Here is a 16,561-nt window from a genome sequence, read left to right as displayed (position 1 = left end):
GGTGAAGATGAATTTAATGATGAATATGAATTTAATGATGAATGTAGTTCACATAGTCCAAATCAGGCAGCACGGCAGGAACAACTAGCACGCAGCTAAGCACCGGTAGCAACTGACAATGAAGACTAAATCAACTGGAACTGACGTCGACACAGGACTTAACCAGTACAACTGGGAAGACGGACAGACAGACACAGACTGCAAACGTTTGACAATTGACAAGGACCCGACGAGGAACACAGACAACAGGTGGGTATAAATACACACGGGGTAATTAAGGGAATGAGACACACCTGGGGAGCAATCAACGGGGAGGACAGGACAGAGACTCACAGGGAAACAGGAACACATTGAAAAACTCAAAAACACACAGAAAACCACGGATCATGACAAGGATGTTGGATTTTACATACGTTTAGTACAGTAGCTTCTTTTTATTTGTCTGTTGAGTAGATAGAAACCTTAAACCTGACTTAAACTGTGACTTAAATTTAGGTTTAAATATGGGTAACATGCATATTCTGCACATCTTACAAAACAGTACAGATATTATGAGATTTTAATAAAAAAACTAAAACATTTTTCACCTTAGAACCACAAACTTCATTGCAGTGAATGGGATGTTACATGATAGAACAACTCAAAGTAGGGCATAATAGTGAAGTGATATATTGTTGGGTGCGGCTTATATATGTACGTTTCCAGTTTTTTTATTTTTTTATTTTGTAGATGCGACTTATAGTGAGGTGTGCTCTATAGTCCGGAAAATACGATATAATCTACACTTAAAATGTGACGTTCACATAAAGCCGTTACACACTTTTCAGATTTATTTTTGTAAATCATCATCAGAGCCATGTGCTCTTTTTCTTCCACAACACAACTGCGCACTAGTTTTTGCTGTTTTATCACATAAAATCAGTTCATGAATTCTTTTGCAGGCCACTGCATGTTCGAGAATTACATAAAGTGAGGGAGAAACGGCTGTGTGTGATGTAATGATTCAAACATCACTGCTCAGCAGATTTACACATCCTGTTTAAATGAAAGCAGCCATGTGTGATGCTGCTTTTGGTCAGCTGAACAGCGAGTACACATGTGGGAGCAGGAGATAGAGGAATAAGTCAGGGTTTACAGCACAGCTGAGCGATGAAGCCTCAGCTAATACGTTCACAGATCAGACTTTGTGTGAAAGCACCAGCCAGGTAACAGTTTTGGGGGATTTGTATTTAAGTGACACATCCAGCCAGCTCCAGCCGAATGCAGAAGCACTCACACAGAGGTGTTGCGTCTGTCTTTGACGCCTGATGGCATAAGAGATGGGATGAGTCTTTTGGGACAAAGGGAGACTGCTTTTGAGGTAGGAACTTTGTTATTGCTATCAATTTAAAGAGATATATCAACAGTTGTCTTACTAAATTTCTGTTTGTCTTCTAGTTTTTATGTGCTTTTACTAGGTATGCAACTGCTGTGTGCTTGGGAAGTAGAAATATTAATTTTTTTTATTATTTTAACAAAAGAAAACTATGCATGGATATACTGACAGAATAAAAATAATCTCTAATATCTAGAGCCTAGTTTGGAGCTTGGAGCTCCAGTAGAGATTTGGGGTTGCACATTCCAAGTTGGCAACTCAGCAGTCCTCATGCAATTGCAACACTCAGACACCAGAGGGAGGTATTACAGTTCAAAATAAGTTAGCGTTGCGCAATCTTGCTTTTTTTAAACTTAAAAATCCTTTAAAATTTCACATATTCTACAAGAACTTCCAGGAAAACTGTTTTATTATGTAAAGTTTTGAATATAAAAAAATGTGTTATGTTTTATCAAATTGGATCACTTTTCATTTTAGGAGTCAGTGCTTTAATAAAAAGCCCAAATAGGTACCATTGCTTTCTTACCACAGGCTCCACAGTTCCAGTCTGTTTTGAATAAATAATGTATTCCCTGACTCTCCATCGTTGGTGCTCCTGTTTTTCTGCACTGCTCGCTGTGTTTCTCATGTGAGCAGGCTTCTAGTTCGACTAAAAAAGTAGTGAGTCCCAGCTCGATGCCTGACTTTGTTCTTGTACGCCTCCTGACCGCTGATGTGCATCTCAGAGGTCTCTCTGAAATGCCACTGAAGTAAGTAAAGCAGTAATCATGTCCTTGCATCAGCTGTTTTGGTTGCTGACTTTCCCTTGTGCAGTGCACACACTGCATCTCTTCTGGTGATTGTGCATCTTCTGCTCAGCTTTGACATTTAGGGGTTGGTAAACACAAGAACAATGTCCTCTCAAAAAGACATGATGGTAAAAAAACAAAAACAAATAAAAAAACTAACTTGTACAGTTTCACATTGGGTGCATTGAACTTTACAAAGAAGAACAGCATAAAACATCAACAAACAATACTAAGCTGAGGTCATGAGAGTTTCATAGTAGAAAAAGTCTGATGCTTGTATAATTCTAGAATGTTTTACCTATATAATTTGGATAAATTAACTATTTACGCTTTAATTTTCACAATTATTTTCACACATATAATTACCCTTTTTCTAAAACATGGCCCATTCAGTCCAGTCATAACTTCCTGTTCACTGTGGCTATCTGTTAATTTAAGACTGCTTCTATCCAATGATAAAGGAACATAACTGCATGTCCCTGTCCCATATGACATTAAAGTAAAGGTGAATTCAATGTCACACAGCAGCATGGAAAATGTGCCAAATTGAGCTTATGCAGGGCAGCCTCCATATGAGGCTCCAACACGTCCGTTCTTAAGAAGTGTTCAAATAATGAAGTCTAACCTTGTTTTTAATCTCTGGAGAAGAGAGTGATTTAATTGCACTCAAACAACAATAATCTTGTTTTACAAAAAATATTTTTCTTGGGGAAATAGTGTTCCCTAAGAAGAGCGTTTCTTAGGGAACACTAAAAAATAGTGTTGCCTTCTTTAGCTCAAATCATTCTAATGAAGTCATTTCTGCAGGCGTTCACCGCCCTCTGACTTTGGTTTAAGTCACATTTTCCTCAATCACCCTCTGATTCACGTTCATGATGGATTTTACAATTTTGAGCTGGCCAGATCCTGTATCCAGTCATCTGAAACCATGACACTTCCACCTTCATTTGTGCCAAACATGTTCTCCGTTATGATGTCCAGATAATTTAGCCTTAGACTCATCTGTCCAAACAAACATCATTCCCGAAGTCCTTGTATTTGTTTACATTATCTATGGCAATTTTTTATTGTGGAACTTCAAACTTTTTTTTTTTTTTAAGAAGGCAACGATTTCCTTATTGGACTGTTCACCGTGACTCAGTTTCTGCTACAACATTCCTTTTTAAAATCCTCAGGCAGCGGTTTAGGTCGTACCATGGTAAACACATGGTAGCATTCCTCAGTTTTTGCTGACTTATTAGCAAATCTACTCTTCTTCCCCATCGATAAAGGTACTGTTTTGGATTTACATCAGCTGACTTTGGAGGCCACTGAAGCTCCGTGAAGTTATTGTCATTTTCAAGAACCAATTTGAAATGAGCTGCTTTTTTTCTGCACGGGGTGTTAAGCAACCTGAAGAACCAATCAGATGGTGTGTACATTAGTCATAGAGGGACTGACATGGTTGCCAGATAATTTTTCACATTGTGAGAAGTTACAAAATATTCAATATTAGTAGTTAATGTTTTTATTAAGGGGTTTTTATTAAAGGCTCTAGTTTCCATAACAAACTTGTGGACAGATTTGTAAGAAAAAAAAAAAAAACTTTATGGGGATAAAAACATTTGTTTTCACGTATATATGTAAGCATGCCTGCATAGAGTACTGTTCACTTTATTTGTTTGTCTCCCCTCTACATAACTTACAGTGGAAACAAATGCAATTTATGCAGTTTAAGGATCCCATAGTCCACATTTGTGTCATTGTCGTGTTCTGTGATGTAACTCCTGTCAAGGATTCAGCTTGCTCTCTACTCAGATGATGTGTCCTCAACTGGATGGCACAACTGTGTCTTCCCTGACACAGAGGAGTGGTTTCTGTCACGGTGTCTGCCGTCTCCATCCACAGGCCCTCAGCCGTTGCTCTGAATCATGCCTGTCTTAGATGTAGTGGCTGCCACTGATTAGAGATGATGTGTTTGCCTCATAGTCCAGGCAGCCAGATGCTAAAATCCATTTGATTAGTGCCTTATTTTGCAAGGCGTAGGATCTGTTAGCCTGTCTGCTTGGCAAGTGGGCTGTATGAGCAGGTGGACATTGTTGTCTTCCTGTCTGCTTAAGAGGTCCATCATCTAGGCTTTAGAATCTTGCTGTCAGGAAGAACATCTTTTCTTCTTCTTTTTTTTTTTTTCAATTGGATTTTTTTTTTCCTTTTTTTTCTGAGAAAGCAAGTCTGGCTAATTGTCAGTAATGGATGTTATTAGCTCAGCAGTGTGCCAGAAACTGTGGCAGTATGTTAACTGATTCATTAGAGTAATGTTTAAACTTTGTTAGTTAGTAAGTGGAGTTCAAAGAGAACAAAATGTTTCTCTTGTCTTCAGTGATAATCCTTTCTCTATGTACTGTGGCAGTGCTAAGCTAGCTTAGTTAAACAGTTCAGATAGCAAATAAGAGTAATATCCTGGCAGGTTTAAGATTAAGCTTCATGTTTAAGTTACTAATTTGCAATGCAATGGCTCTTAAATGTGTACACACTCATATAAAAATGTCAGATTTCTGGGACCTAAAGTTTTCCACTTTTATTGACATAATTGCACTGAAAAGCAAAGTAGAGGTGGTTCTTGTGTGAATGTTGCCTTGCACCTCATCCCTCTGTGAGCAAACACACAACCAAACATAAATTATATGGATTAACTACATATAGACTGATATTTTCAAGCATTTTTTAAAATTAAGATGATTTTCTGCTTAAAGGTAATGAAAACACATTTAGTTTCTGATTTTACAACGATTCCTCCACCTGAATAGGCATGTAGCAACGTTGGAAAGAGTATTGCATTAAGTTCTCAACTTTGCGACAGTTTCTCATACTGGGCATGGATGTGTTGACAGTGGAGAAAACATTTTTTTACGATTATTTACTGCTCTTTGGTGCCTCCCACGCCACCTTTGGGCAGAAAGCCATATTGCCTACATAAAAAATCTAACTGAAACAAAAAATAATCTGTGAGGTGGAGATTTATAAAAAAAAAAAAAAAAAACCTGCAATAACCTGCTGGCACAAGTGATTACACCCTTAAATTAGAGCTTTTTTCATTAAATTTCAGCATTCATCTTCTACCAAGACAGACATTGTTTGTCAAACCAACCTCATAAAGATTCCTATAAATTTCTACCTTCGTACTGTGAGGACATGCATTGTCCACAAATCCGTCCTGATGATCGTACATATTTTCTGTCAGACTTAAGTCTGGACTCAAGATTAATTTCTTTTGATGAAGTCATTCCTTTGCAGATTCAAACTTGTGACTGTACTCAGTATGAACGGGATGTGTACTTCTACAACCAGGTTATTGTAGCCTCTTATGCAGCCAAACATTTGTGCTTCAGATTGATTTGTGAACAATTTGTCAAACATAAACGTGAAAGAAGTTAGGCAATGATTAATCATACTCAATCCGGTTTTAGTCTCAAAATCCTACATTGTAACAGAGTGAATACACTTTATAGAGCATCTGCATGCCAACAAAAGCAACTTTGCTGCAGCAAAATTTTAAATCCATAATTAGCACAAAGATTGTGGCTATTTCGTCAGCCAGACACACAGTCACACAGAGTGCTCTATCATAGGTTTTCTTCCAACTACCTTGAGTTGGACTTGTTTATACCTCATTCAAATCGATCCGTAACTCCTTTTCCACTTGTAGTTCTGCTGGCCTCAAAGAGATTAGAAAATTTGTGAAGCTATTGCCTCTGGCCTATTTTGATTCCAAATACTACGTTCTGGTAAGTTGTTCAGATTTTTTTTTCTTCTTTGATGTGCAAAAGGACCATTCACAATTATTTGGAGAAGGCGACAACCTGCTTTTTTAGAGTTTTGATTTTATATTTCTGCACAGGACTCAAGTGCGTTTGAATTTAGCTTAGAGAAAAATCTTTCCTTTTAGTGACGTTTCTTAGCAGAAAAATATGTTTGTAAATCCAACTGAGGTTCAAAACTTGAACTTGAATTTGCAGCAGCAAATGCATTTTCATGTTTGGTAATCCTTTTCCTTATAATAGCTCCACAGGATAGAACTGCTTTGCTGGAAGCAGAACTGAAAATAATGTTTCCCCCCTTTCCTCAGAGGTTTAGCTAAATGCCTATTTGGTCAGCAGCTAATGCTCAGATTTCTTTCCTTTTTTTTCTGTTGGTCTTAGGATTTCATGAATAACCACTTTTGTTTTTTCAGTTTACAGACATTTTCTTCTAGGTTATTTTTTACTAGACAATGGCTTACTTTTCAAATAACATTAGATATGGACAAAATTCAGAAGATGATCAAAAACACACAAAATACACCCAAAGTAAATGGGTTCTGCTGCAAACTATATTTGCATGTGTTCTCCGGTGCTTTATATATTTAAAAAAATCACAGTAAAATAAAATTGTATCATTAGCAGTTATTATTCAATGGGCTTTAATTCGTTTTAAGCATCCCCAATTCGTCTGTGTTGGAGTATCACAGTAGCCAATTAAAAGCCTTTTGGCTGTCAGAACTAATTCTTGTGTTTCTTTGTTTCTTTCAGTCTAAAAGTGAGTTTTCATCTCAGCAAGGTGTGGGACACGCTGGAGTCTACAATGTGAACCGCTCTCGAGTATTAGAGGAAAAAAACAGGGCACTAAAGCAGGAAGTGGTCGCACTCCGCCAAGAGAAGCAACATTATCGAAAAGTGGTATGTCAGGAAAAGTTACTTATGTACAAGTTTACTAGCTAAAATGTCTTGGATGATATCCCCTGATCAAGATTTTGTTTTTTAAGATTAAAGTAGTAATTCAGGGACTGCTGCTTGCTATGCTATGTTCTACCAAAGCAAACATTTGAGCAACTTTACAAAGACAAGGAAGCACAGAAGGCCATACATATCATGTAGATTATTTTTATAGCAATACATGTTTGTTTCTTCCATGTCATGAATAAGCATTTGTTTCACAAATACTTCCTCCCCAGTTGGTCCCAGATGGCAAGGATGTCTTGGCCATTGTCTTGGCAACATGAAGCATGGAGACGTTATCAGACACATTCTGCCAGAACTTTACAGTTGCTTCTGTTTTAAAACATTATAGGCTTATATGAATGGCAGCGTCATAAATCAACAAATACATTCTAATCTATTTCTATTTGGATGAAAGTGTTTAATTCGGTTGCTGACATGTAGCACCTTCCAAAAATATTTATATCCCAGGAAATACCAGAGCAAAAATACCAATTTTACTCTCATTACACCAACAATGTTTGTGAACCTCAGTTTTTAGTTCTCACTTCAGTTTCTAAAAAGGATTGGACTTTGACTGGGCCTTTCTGACATGAGAATATTATTTGATTTAAACTGTTCCATTGAAGCTTTGGATTTATGTTGAGTGACACAGTTCTGACCAGAGTTACTTTTTGCTTCTCGACTTCCTCTTTGATTATGCTGTTCTTTGGCAGACCTGTAAGTTGGGTTGCAGGAGTGGAATGCTTTTTCCACTGCTGTATATTGCGAAGAAAAGCCCATGATGTGTTCAAAGCTTGGGTTTTTGCTTTATAACGTAACCTTGATTTAAACTTCTCTACAGCTTTCCATCTGACTTGTCAGATGTGTTACTTGGTCTGCATGGTGAAGCTTGTTTATAAATGTTCTCTTACAAAATTCTAAGGCCTTCAAACAACAGCTGTACCAATACTGAGATGGATTTACACACTGTTGGAGTGTGTAAAAGTAGCGTGAACATAAATGCCGACCACACTTTTCTTTTAAGACTTGTATTTATTAAAAAAAACAAAACAACGTGTTTTGTTATTTCCCTTTACCTAATAATTATGTATTTGTTTGTGTTGGTTTATCACAAAGATCCCCCAAAAATGCATAGAAGTTTTTGTTTGACAAAACAGAAATGAAAACCTTTGCAAAACACTGTACGTTTGCTCTGCCTTTGGGGCAGCTTTACTCACAGACTGCATCATTCTCATTTATGCAAAGCCAGACTCAGCCGTGGATCAGTTAGGCTGAGGGAAACTCTGATGTAGGAGCAAGTTTATTCTAACATATTTCCCTAAGAAGATTTGGTCTGTGGGCTTTTACTTTTTGGAATGCATTAAAAGAAAATGACAAATATGTAGATATCGGCTATTTTATGCTATTTTTTTTTTTTTTAGCCATCCATCCGTTGTTATGCTTGCGAGGTAACACCTGGTCTCTTACTCCAGTGGTAACTGGGAGAGAGGTGAGATATGCTCTGAACAAGTGGCCAAAGAGTCCAGTTAAACTTATCAGAACCCATGCTGAGAACATCCAAACTCCATGCGGAAAGACCTGTGTTTTGCTATCATTTTTAGATAAAATACAAATACAATATACAATATGTCAAAATACCAATGCAGTTGATTGATACAGAACAATCAGAAAGCTTTCTTCGGAAACCAAGGACTATCGCCCGAATGTGTTTGTTCCAAATGCGGCCTAGTTCATCTGATCGCCTGATTGCACAGATGTTTTAAACCTTTAGACTTGTTGCATGGAAACAGTCTGAAATGGACAGCCAAAGAAACGAACCTCAGGTGAGGAATGACCTTCTGTGTGTTGTGTGGCTCCTGCTAAAAGGCCACAGCTGTCTCCCTGGACACCATTTCTATGGCAACAATTATGCATTGCCAGCAGCTGGTTCGCTCAGATGATGGCCCTCATGATGAAACCGGCTGTCCCAGTGAAAGGAGGAGTCCCACATCCAATAAATAATCTCTAATAGTGTTGTCTTATTCGGCCCCGCAACCTGCATTTAGGTTCTTCTGATCAAAAACGGCATTGTCAGACCAGGGTTAATAATAGCACAGAAAAATGTTAAATGTTAATTAGCCTATTTAGAACTCAGTTGGATAATAACACCACCCACAGAAATACAGTTTGCTTTCACTAACTAGCCAGTTTTTTTTTGTTTTTTTGTTTTTTCAACCTGTATTAAAAGGAAATAATTTTGGGTTGGCTTCATATTCCCATCTTGATTAAATTTATCCCTGAAAGTGTTTTTTTTTAGATGTTCTGTTATAACTTAATTATGCTCAGTCCATTGCCCACTCCATCTGTCATCTTGTTACTAAAGCACACAAGCTTTTGGCTTTAGAAGAAGTGGTGAAAAAGACACAACAAAAAACAAAAGAAAAAAAAACACTAAAAGCCTGTTCTCAGTTTAAAAAAGTACAAAAGGGTGTATTAACTTGCAGGGTAATTTAAATCCTATATGACACAGAGGCATTAAAAGGTTCAATTTTGGATCTGCTTTCACTTCTTGTTTCCACTGCTGCCAAATTGTCAGTAAAATTTCAGTAGTTTAATGTATATGCCTGCTATCCGCTGGACACTGCCAGTCCTGTCTTTCTTTTTGCATCTGACTTTTCCGTGGTTGGCTGTGCTCACTGACCTGGCCTGTGTTGCTTCATGTCCGTAATCACCAAAGCAGATGTGATGGACGTCTGAGAGAGATCTAGTTGTGATTGAATTTAGATTCTTTTTAGATGTCAGATCATGCATAAATGAGTCTCTTCCTCATCCACGGTTTTAGAAAGTAAAGCAAATGTATTTATGATCTTGGAATGTTTCAGAATTTATCTAAATTGTCACCACAAAAGTCAATATTTCTTTATTAAGATTTCATGCTATAGTCTACATTCAGAGTAGTTGAGTCAGTCCTTTGTTGAGCTGACAAAATTAGAGAGTACCTAATTTTGGGACTAATTCTCTTTTGGATTTAGGTCTAAGCTTTGACTTGGGCAATTCTAACAGATGTCTGTTATCACCAGAAATCTGGGCTTCTTAAGTAATTATGTTTTTCAACCAAGTCCAGGTTTTCTGTCATTTCTGAAGAAAATGATACCCACAGAATGATGCTGCCAGCATCAGCCTTCACCATGGCGATAACATGTTCTGGTTCATGTTTGTTTTCTGCTACTCATAGAATTTGGCATTTAGGACAAAATCGATCTTATTTTACCAGAACACCTTCATCCCCATGTCAGGGGTGTCTTCTACATAGCTGGAGGCACACTGCAGTCTAATTCTTTCAGAAATAGCTTCATTCTTGCGGCTCTTCCATAAAACTCAGGTTCATGTTGTACACAACTAATAGCTGTAGTGCCAACATATTCTCCCACCAGAACTGTGGATCTCTGCAGCTCCCCCAGAGTTATTACGGTAAATGTGGCTAAAAGCATCTGCAAATCACAATTTATAGATTTGTATTTGTAAAATAATTAAAAAAACACATATCAGTTTTTTTCCAATTCACAATTGTGTGCTGCTTCATGTTGGTCTATCACTATAAGTCCTAAAATAAAAGAAAAAAAATATATATATCAGGGGAAATTAGCTGAATTGTCAGTAATTTTCCACTACAATAAAAAAAAATATTACATAAACACCAACCATTGGTTTAGTTTCAGTACACGCCATCTTTACAGAGGCTGAATTCCTTACCTTTACAGCCAAAACAAAACATGTTGTATTACAAGACAGACGTGCTAAAATGTGGCAGTGTCAAAATGTAGGGCTCTCTTGGATTAATTGTAAATCCTTTTAACCGGATTAAATCATTTTAAGGGGGCAGCTGCAATTTAACCGCGCTCGCACATACATGAAAAAATATGCATGAGTCACTGCACATAAGCTGATGTCAGTATGATATAATTACTCACTCTGACAAAGCAGTGTAGGCAGTGCGATAGCAAGTGTGTGCCATGTTGTAGTTAATGACTAAAATCTGTGAAATTGTGAAGTGACGCTTAGAAAAGAATAAAGATGAAATCATTCCACTTCACAATTTGCCCTTGTGGTGCAACATGTTATTTTAGATTGTAAACAAAAGTTTAAATTGTACTTTTTAGCCTTATGAAGAGCACCCAGAATAAATGTAGCTATATTGTAAATATGTAGATATAATATGACACTGAAAGATTTGTTATTTGGTAATGAACATGTTATAATAACAACAACAACAACAACAACAACAACAACAACAACAATAATAATAATAATAATAAGACATTATATAATTCCATGTGGTTTATAATGGCGAAAAATATTGCACTAATTTGTAGAATTAGAATCTTCACCAAGTTCAAGTGTAATGTCATCATGTCATGATATTTGTCCCTTCACAGATTTCAGATCATCAGACAGTTTCTCACAACACATAAAAGCTCTTTTAGGGGGGAAAAAAAAAACAGGATTATGGGAAGATTTTGAATTTTTAGGGTTATGGTCTTTCATTTTTGATCAGATGATGAACAGCCTGTTCACACTTTTCAATAATTTGACTGCTCTATTTTTCACTCTTACTCATGTTTCTTCTTTTTGAAGCTCTGCTTACAACCAGGTCACAGTAGAGCAGGTCCAGATATTTTACTATGTCATTCACTTCAACTATTTGTCCTGCCAAGGGGAGTATCTAATTAGTGCAGTGCGATCTTCTGCATACCCATCTTCTGAGACAAATAAAGTTCTAACTGTGCCATTGCAAAAATAGTGACAAAGCAAATATGGATATTTTTTTGGCAGTATCTCCTATGATCAGCAAATAAGGTGTCTGAAAGTTGCAACTTTCCTGCCACTGAATCAAAAATCTGTGATAACCTGACTTGGGCTGAGATCACAATAATTACACTGCAGTATCAAAAAAGCTCAGAAAGGCATTTAAAGTTCATGAACCAGTCAAGTGGAAAGCAGAGAGACACTCAGGATCTACATTCCACATTCAAAAAGAAGAGTCTTAAAATTAAGAAACATGTCTTAATTTAGATATTTAGAGTTTCTGTATTTATAGTATCTATTTATGCTCTATCTTTAGAATCAAAGGGTAAGAGGTTTTAGCTGTTGCAAAACAAATTTTAAAAACTTACCAGCTTAAGTCAGAACGAGTTATGATCATCTGTGTTGTTAAGTATGAATCTCAATTAAAAGTCTGTCAACAGCAATTTAAATGAAGACATGAATTAAGAAAGAGAGCAGAAAATGTTAGCTCTACTTAGCAGTCGGCCTCCAATGTCCCATCTGTTGTGCTTGATAAAGTATTAGCATCCTTAAAGATCTATTCTGCTTTTGCTTTTTTGTCACACACGTTTATCAGGTTCTTGGGGCAATTAATTTTCCTCATAGGGCCGGGTTGGTTTAGTTAAGTTTTCTTTTTTTTTTTTTTTTACCATAATAAACAAAATCATCACTTGACAACTCTCTTTTCTATATGTAATTTTTGTCTGAAATAGCAGTTTGTTCGATTATCTAAAACATTTAAGTGTGTCAAAGAAACAGAAGCGATAGAATAAGTCTGTAAGGAGACAAATCCTTCTTCACAGCACTGCACACTGTCCAGCTTTTCAGATCTCTTTGACACCTTTACATGTAGCTGAGGCTCTCTGATGTCACCGATGTTTGTGACAGTGGAGAGAGCTGATTAATTCAGCTGAGTGGATTTACGCAGCTTTCTATACATTGTTCGAAAGAGAAAGGAGGAAGGAAAGTGAGCAGAGGAGGGAGGAAGCTTGTAGAAGATGATTAAGGAAGGGTGTTAAAGAGGAGGGTCTTCGGGGGTGGGGAGATAGTGAAAGCAAAGAGAGGATAGGAAAGAGAGTGTGTGGAGAGGGGGCGGAGGAAAAGGAGGAGAGAGAGAGAAAGAAAGAGAGAGAGACAAAGCCCAGAGCTGCTGCTGCTGATGCTGCTGCTGCTGCAGCCGTTTGACAATTCCCCACCCATACAGAGCACGGAAGAAGGGAAGAGACTACAGCAAGGAGGAAGGAGGGAGCGACTCCTCAGTAAAGATGCTCCTGTGCTAGCCAGCACACACGGTAAATACAAACCTCTTCGGTGCTGCTGTTTGTCTCTGCATCATTGTGCCCCAGTGTGTTTGTCTTAGATCTAGCTCTGTTGAGTCCTAAATATAGTGCACGGGGTTAGCATAGCAAGCAGCTGGGGAAAACCTGTGTGTGCAGTAGCTGCAGGAGGAGACAGATGTGCACAGTGAGGTGGAAAGGGGAGGAGGATTTGCACATTTTGTCTTTTCTCCGGGCTAAACGAGGAGAAAGCAACATCCAGCTTTGCTGTTTCTTGACTGAAGCCGAGCCACCTGTTCGGAGATGTGTGGGTGTGTGCGGAGTGTGTGTGTGCGTGCGTGTGCGTGTGTGTTGGAGGGATGAGGGGTGGGGTTGTAGTGTATGAGTCTATTAGGTTAGTGTGTTTTTTTTGGCTAATGTTTGTCTGCTGAGATTTCTTATATCCTGTAGATGAATGAAAATTTTTTGTGAGTGTCAGTGAGCGATAATGTTTTCCCATCAGTAAAATCCTGATGCAAAAGCTGACATGATCATTTAGTGGGATGCAGAGAGAAAGACAAATGTTTGATGCTTACTCAAACAAATTGGTGTGTGCTTGGGCGTTATTGGCGCTGGTAACTTGAGCTTTTCCTGGTTTCTGACTACTAAAGGGTTGTCAGGTGCTGGTGTTGAACATTAACCCACTCACTGCTGTGGGTTAATGTTCCCACCCACCCCTTTGGAGTTTTGTTTGTGTGTGTGTGTGTGTGTGTGTGTGTGTGTGGGTGTGTGTGGGTGTGTGTGTGTGTGTGTGTGGGGCTGCATATGACACTTCAGGTATACTCTGACCAGCTAAATCTTTCACATCCCTAATAGAACGATGTGATCAATTCAGGTACAATGTTCACATTTTGCTGAAACAGGTTTAAAGGGGTGTTGACTCAGCTGCATGTCATTTTGAAGGATTGCATTGTTTGTGTTTCTGAACTGTAGATTAATGCTGAGAAGTGACGCCTGTGTTTCGGCAAACAAAATGGAACATTCGTCTGTGAGCATACAACAGTAATCAATAATGTGTTTTTTTTTTCCCTTGCTGCTTGTCTTGCTGCTTCTTTTTAAATGTAAAAATGAGCTTTAAGTTATAAAAGTCAACAGAGTCGAGCTTTGGTGTCTAAGATTTATTCCTGTGAAAAGTAAATACGCGATTGCTTCAAAATGTAGAATTACAGGCATTTTCTACCAAAAACCTATATTGTTCAGACTGCACTTTTTGTTGTGTCTCACTGCAATTGTCAAGCCAAACAGGATCATTTTGTCTTTGAGAATGATCCGAGTCATTCAAGAGGATAAATTTGCTGATTTTAAGTCCCTGTCTGATATTTCATTCAAATTTATGCCACATATGCTTGAAATTCACAAAGCTTTATAGTACAGCGAATTAACGCATTGTTTTAGCAGTATTACATAATCTACATAAATAATGTTATTCTGTTAAATTTAACTCGGCACGTGACTTTTAGGATGCTGAAGTATCCTGTTTTCTTCTTCACAATAACAGGTATTTTGTACCTACGGGGGTTTCCGCAGAGCAGATGTAATATGCTAGAGGCTATTATAATATAAACCTCGACATAAGCAATCATCAAGCTGTATTATTTTTTGCTGAGGTATCTCCGACTTGAGATATACAACCACAGTCCTCAATAAACTCTAAAAACAACATTTTTACTTTGAACAATTTGCTGAACTGATAAGCTAAAGCTAGCATCTTTACCCCCTGTTTTTGTAGGACTTGTTGATAGTTTAGCTCACAAAATATTTCAGTATGGTTTCAGTTCATCATGTGGAGACAAAACTGAAAGAGTTGCTCACCTGCTTCTGGAACGTCGTGTTTTGCGTTTATGTTGTGAACTTTAACAACTGGTGATCCAGCTGTGCAGCACACCTTGTTTGTGGAAGTAAATAGGGATGCTACACATGAGCTTTTTGTATCAATTCATAAGTTGTGCAATTAAATCAGACAACATAATGACTTGTTCCTTCGGCAATAATGCGGAGTAATGTTTGTGGACGCTGTTGTGGCAAGACTTATTATGAAGGAAGCAGATTTAAGTGACAGGAAATAGAATGCCAATGTTATTAGGTCGACACATGCAAGTAGCATTCTGCTCCGTGTGTGCGTAAAAAGATGCAGCTGTTAAAAAACGACAGATACTAGGAGTTCTTTCTTTTTGTTCCAATACCAATCATTAAAAAAAAGTCTCATCTATACAAACTGTTACATATTACACATTAAAGAGCATCATTGCAATTGATAAAGCTACTATCGACATCAAAGTGGTCGTTATAAAGCCTCAAAACCAAAACGGTTTTCATTTATTTTTGCTGTATGTCATTTAGTAGTGGAAAATGTGTTGCAACGGTGTGTACTCATAAGTGTTGTAATATCTCCTTGATACATATGTTTGAATATGTTACTGTGTGGGTGGTTGACACACCAAAGGAGAAATACCATATTGCAAAGGAGATGGAAACAGTGCTTATGTCTCATTTCTTAGTACCTCAGCTCTTTATGTAATTATTTTAGATATTTTTCATCTAATCTGAAAAAGTCCTATTGTTTAAATGTTGCCCCTCTTGCAAGTTTCACAAGCCCCCTTTTATCTTATTCCGTTTCTGCTCCTTTATTCCTATGCATCACCCGGGTTTACTGTGCCAACTGATTTCCAGTCTGATGCCTGAGGGTGAGACGAAAAGAGTGAAAAGAGAGAAAATGGGCAAAATGAAACATGTGTTTTCAGTCCCATGACTGAATTTCTCTCCGGCTCCTCTCTTGAGATGAACACGAAACCTGGCAGCCAAGAGAGACCAAAACATGCAGGTGCTGCAGTAATCCCAGCAGCGACAGCTTTGAAGGGATGTGAAAACACAAGCCAGTAATTATACAGAATAGAGTTGAACAATCACTTAAGTGTCCATCATTGGGAAAATCTTGGTGCATCAACACCAAAATAAACGCACACACAAATAAATCCCTAAATGCACAGATAAGCATTAAAAAGCAATAAGCAAAAGTGAAACCTAAAAGTGTAGTTGTGCCAAAAATTAAAGAAGCAGCATGAAGTGTGCAAGCATATTTGTCCCTGGCTTGAATTTGAACTTCCTTGGCTAATAACAGGCATTTTTATCTGTTAATAATGGCTTCTAAATTGGCAGCAGGAGTAAGTGTTGTTCCTCCGATGTGGATTTCTGTTAGCCCTGTGATAAAGTGACAAACTGTCCAGGTTGTTTCCCGCCTCTTGCCCGATGACAGCTGGCTTGTCCAGACCCCGGTGACTCAGACGGCTTTTGTTTGCGCTGCTTGTTTGCCAGCTTTCATTCACGTAGTTCAAAAGGTATCATCAGATATGTTTTGCACGTGATATTTCATCGCTGCTTCTTTATCATCCTTGCCCCGACCTGAAGGAAAGCAGTTTCTATGGCAACCCCCATCGAACCCCTCCCTTTGCCGGTACTACTGCTGTATATATACAGCATATATAATATATATATATGCGCGATGTGTGTGTACTCAGGATGAGAACACATGCCTGAATGTGAGTG

At 37.9% G+C, this 16,561-nt stretch overlaps 1 protein-coding gene across 14 annotated transcripts in view; it reads left to right on the top strand.

Moving 5' to 3' along the window:
* The window catches only part of LOC106946684 (RIMS-binding protein 2), a 72,606-nt gene that overhangs the window by 5,188 nt on the left and 50,857 nt on the right, over window positions 1–16,561 (top strand). For 13 of the 14 annotated variants that reach the window (XM_015031236.1, XM_015031253.1, XM_015031244.1 and 10 more), the window contains exon 3: window positions 6,711–6,857. The exons of the other annotated variant lie outside the window; for it this stretch is intronic. In XM_015031236.1, coding sequence (XP_014886722.1) covers window positions 6,711–6,857 — 147 coding nt within the window. The remainder of the gene's footprint in view (window positions 1–6,710; window positions 6,858–16,561) is intronic. 14 annotated transcript variants of the gene reach the window in all.

The sequence above is a fragment of the Poecilia latipinna genome, unplaced genomic scaffold, assembly GCF_001443285.1.
Source record: "Poecilia latipinna isolate Pla-1442-1.1 unplaced genomic scaffold, P_latipinna-1.0 Scaffold13, whole genome shotgun sequence".
In the NCBI taxonomy this organism is placed as follows: Eukaryota; Metazoa; Chordata; class Actinopteri; order Cyprinodontiformes; family Poeciliidae; genus Poecilia; species Poecilia latipinna.
This window is presented reverse-complemented; position numbering and strand designations above follow the sequence as displayed.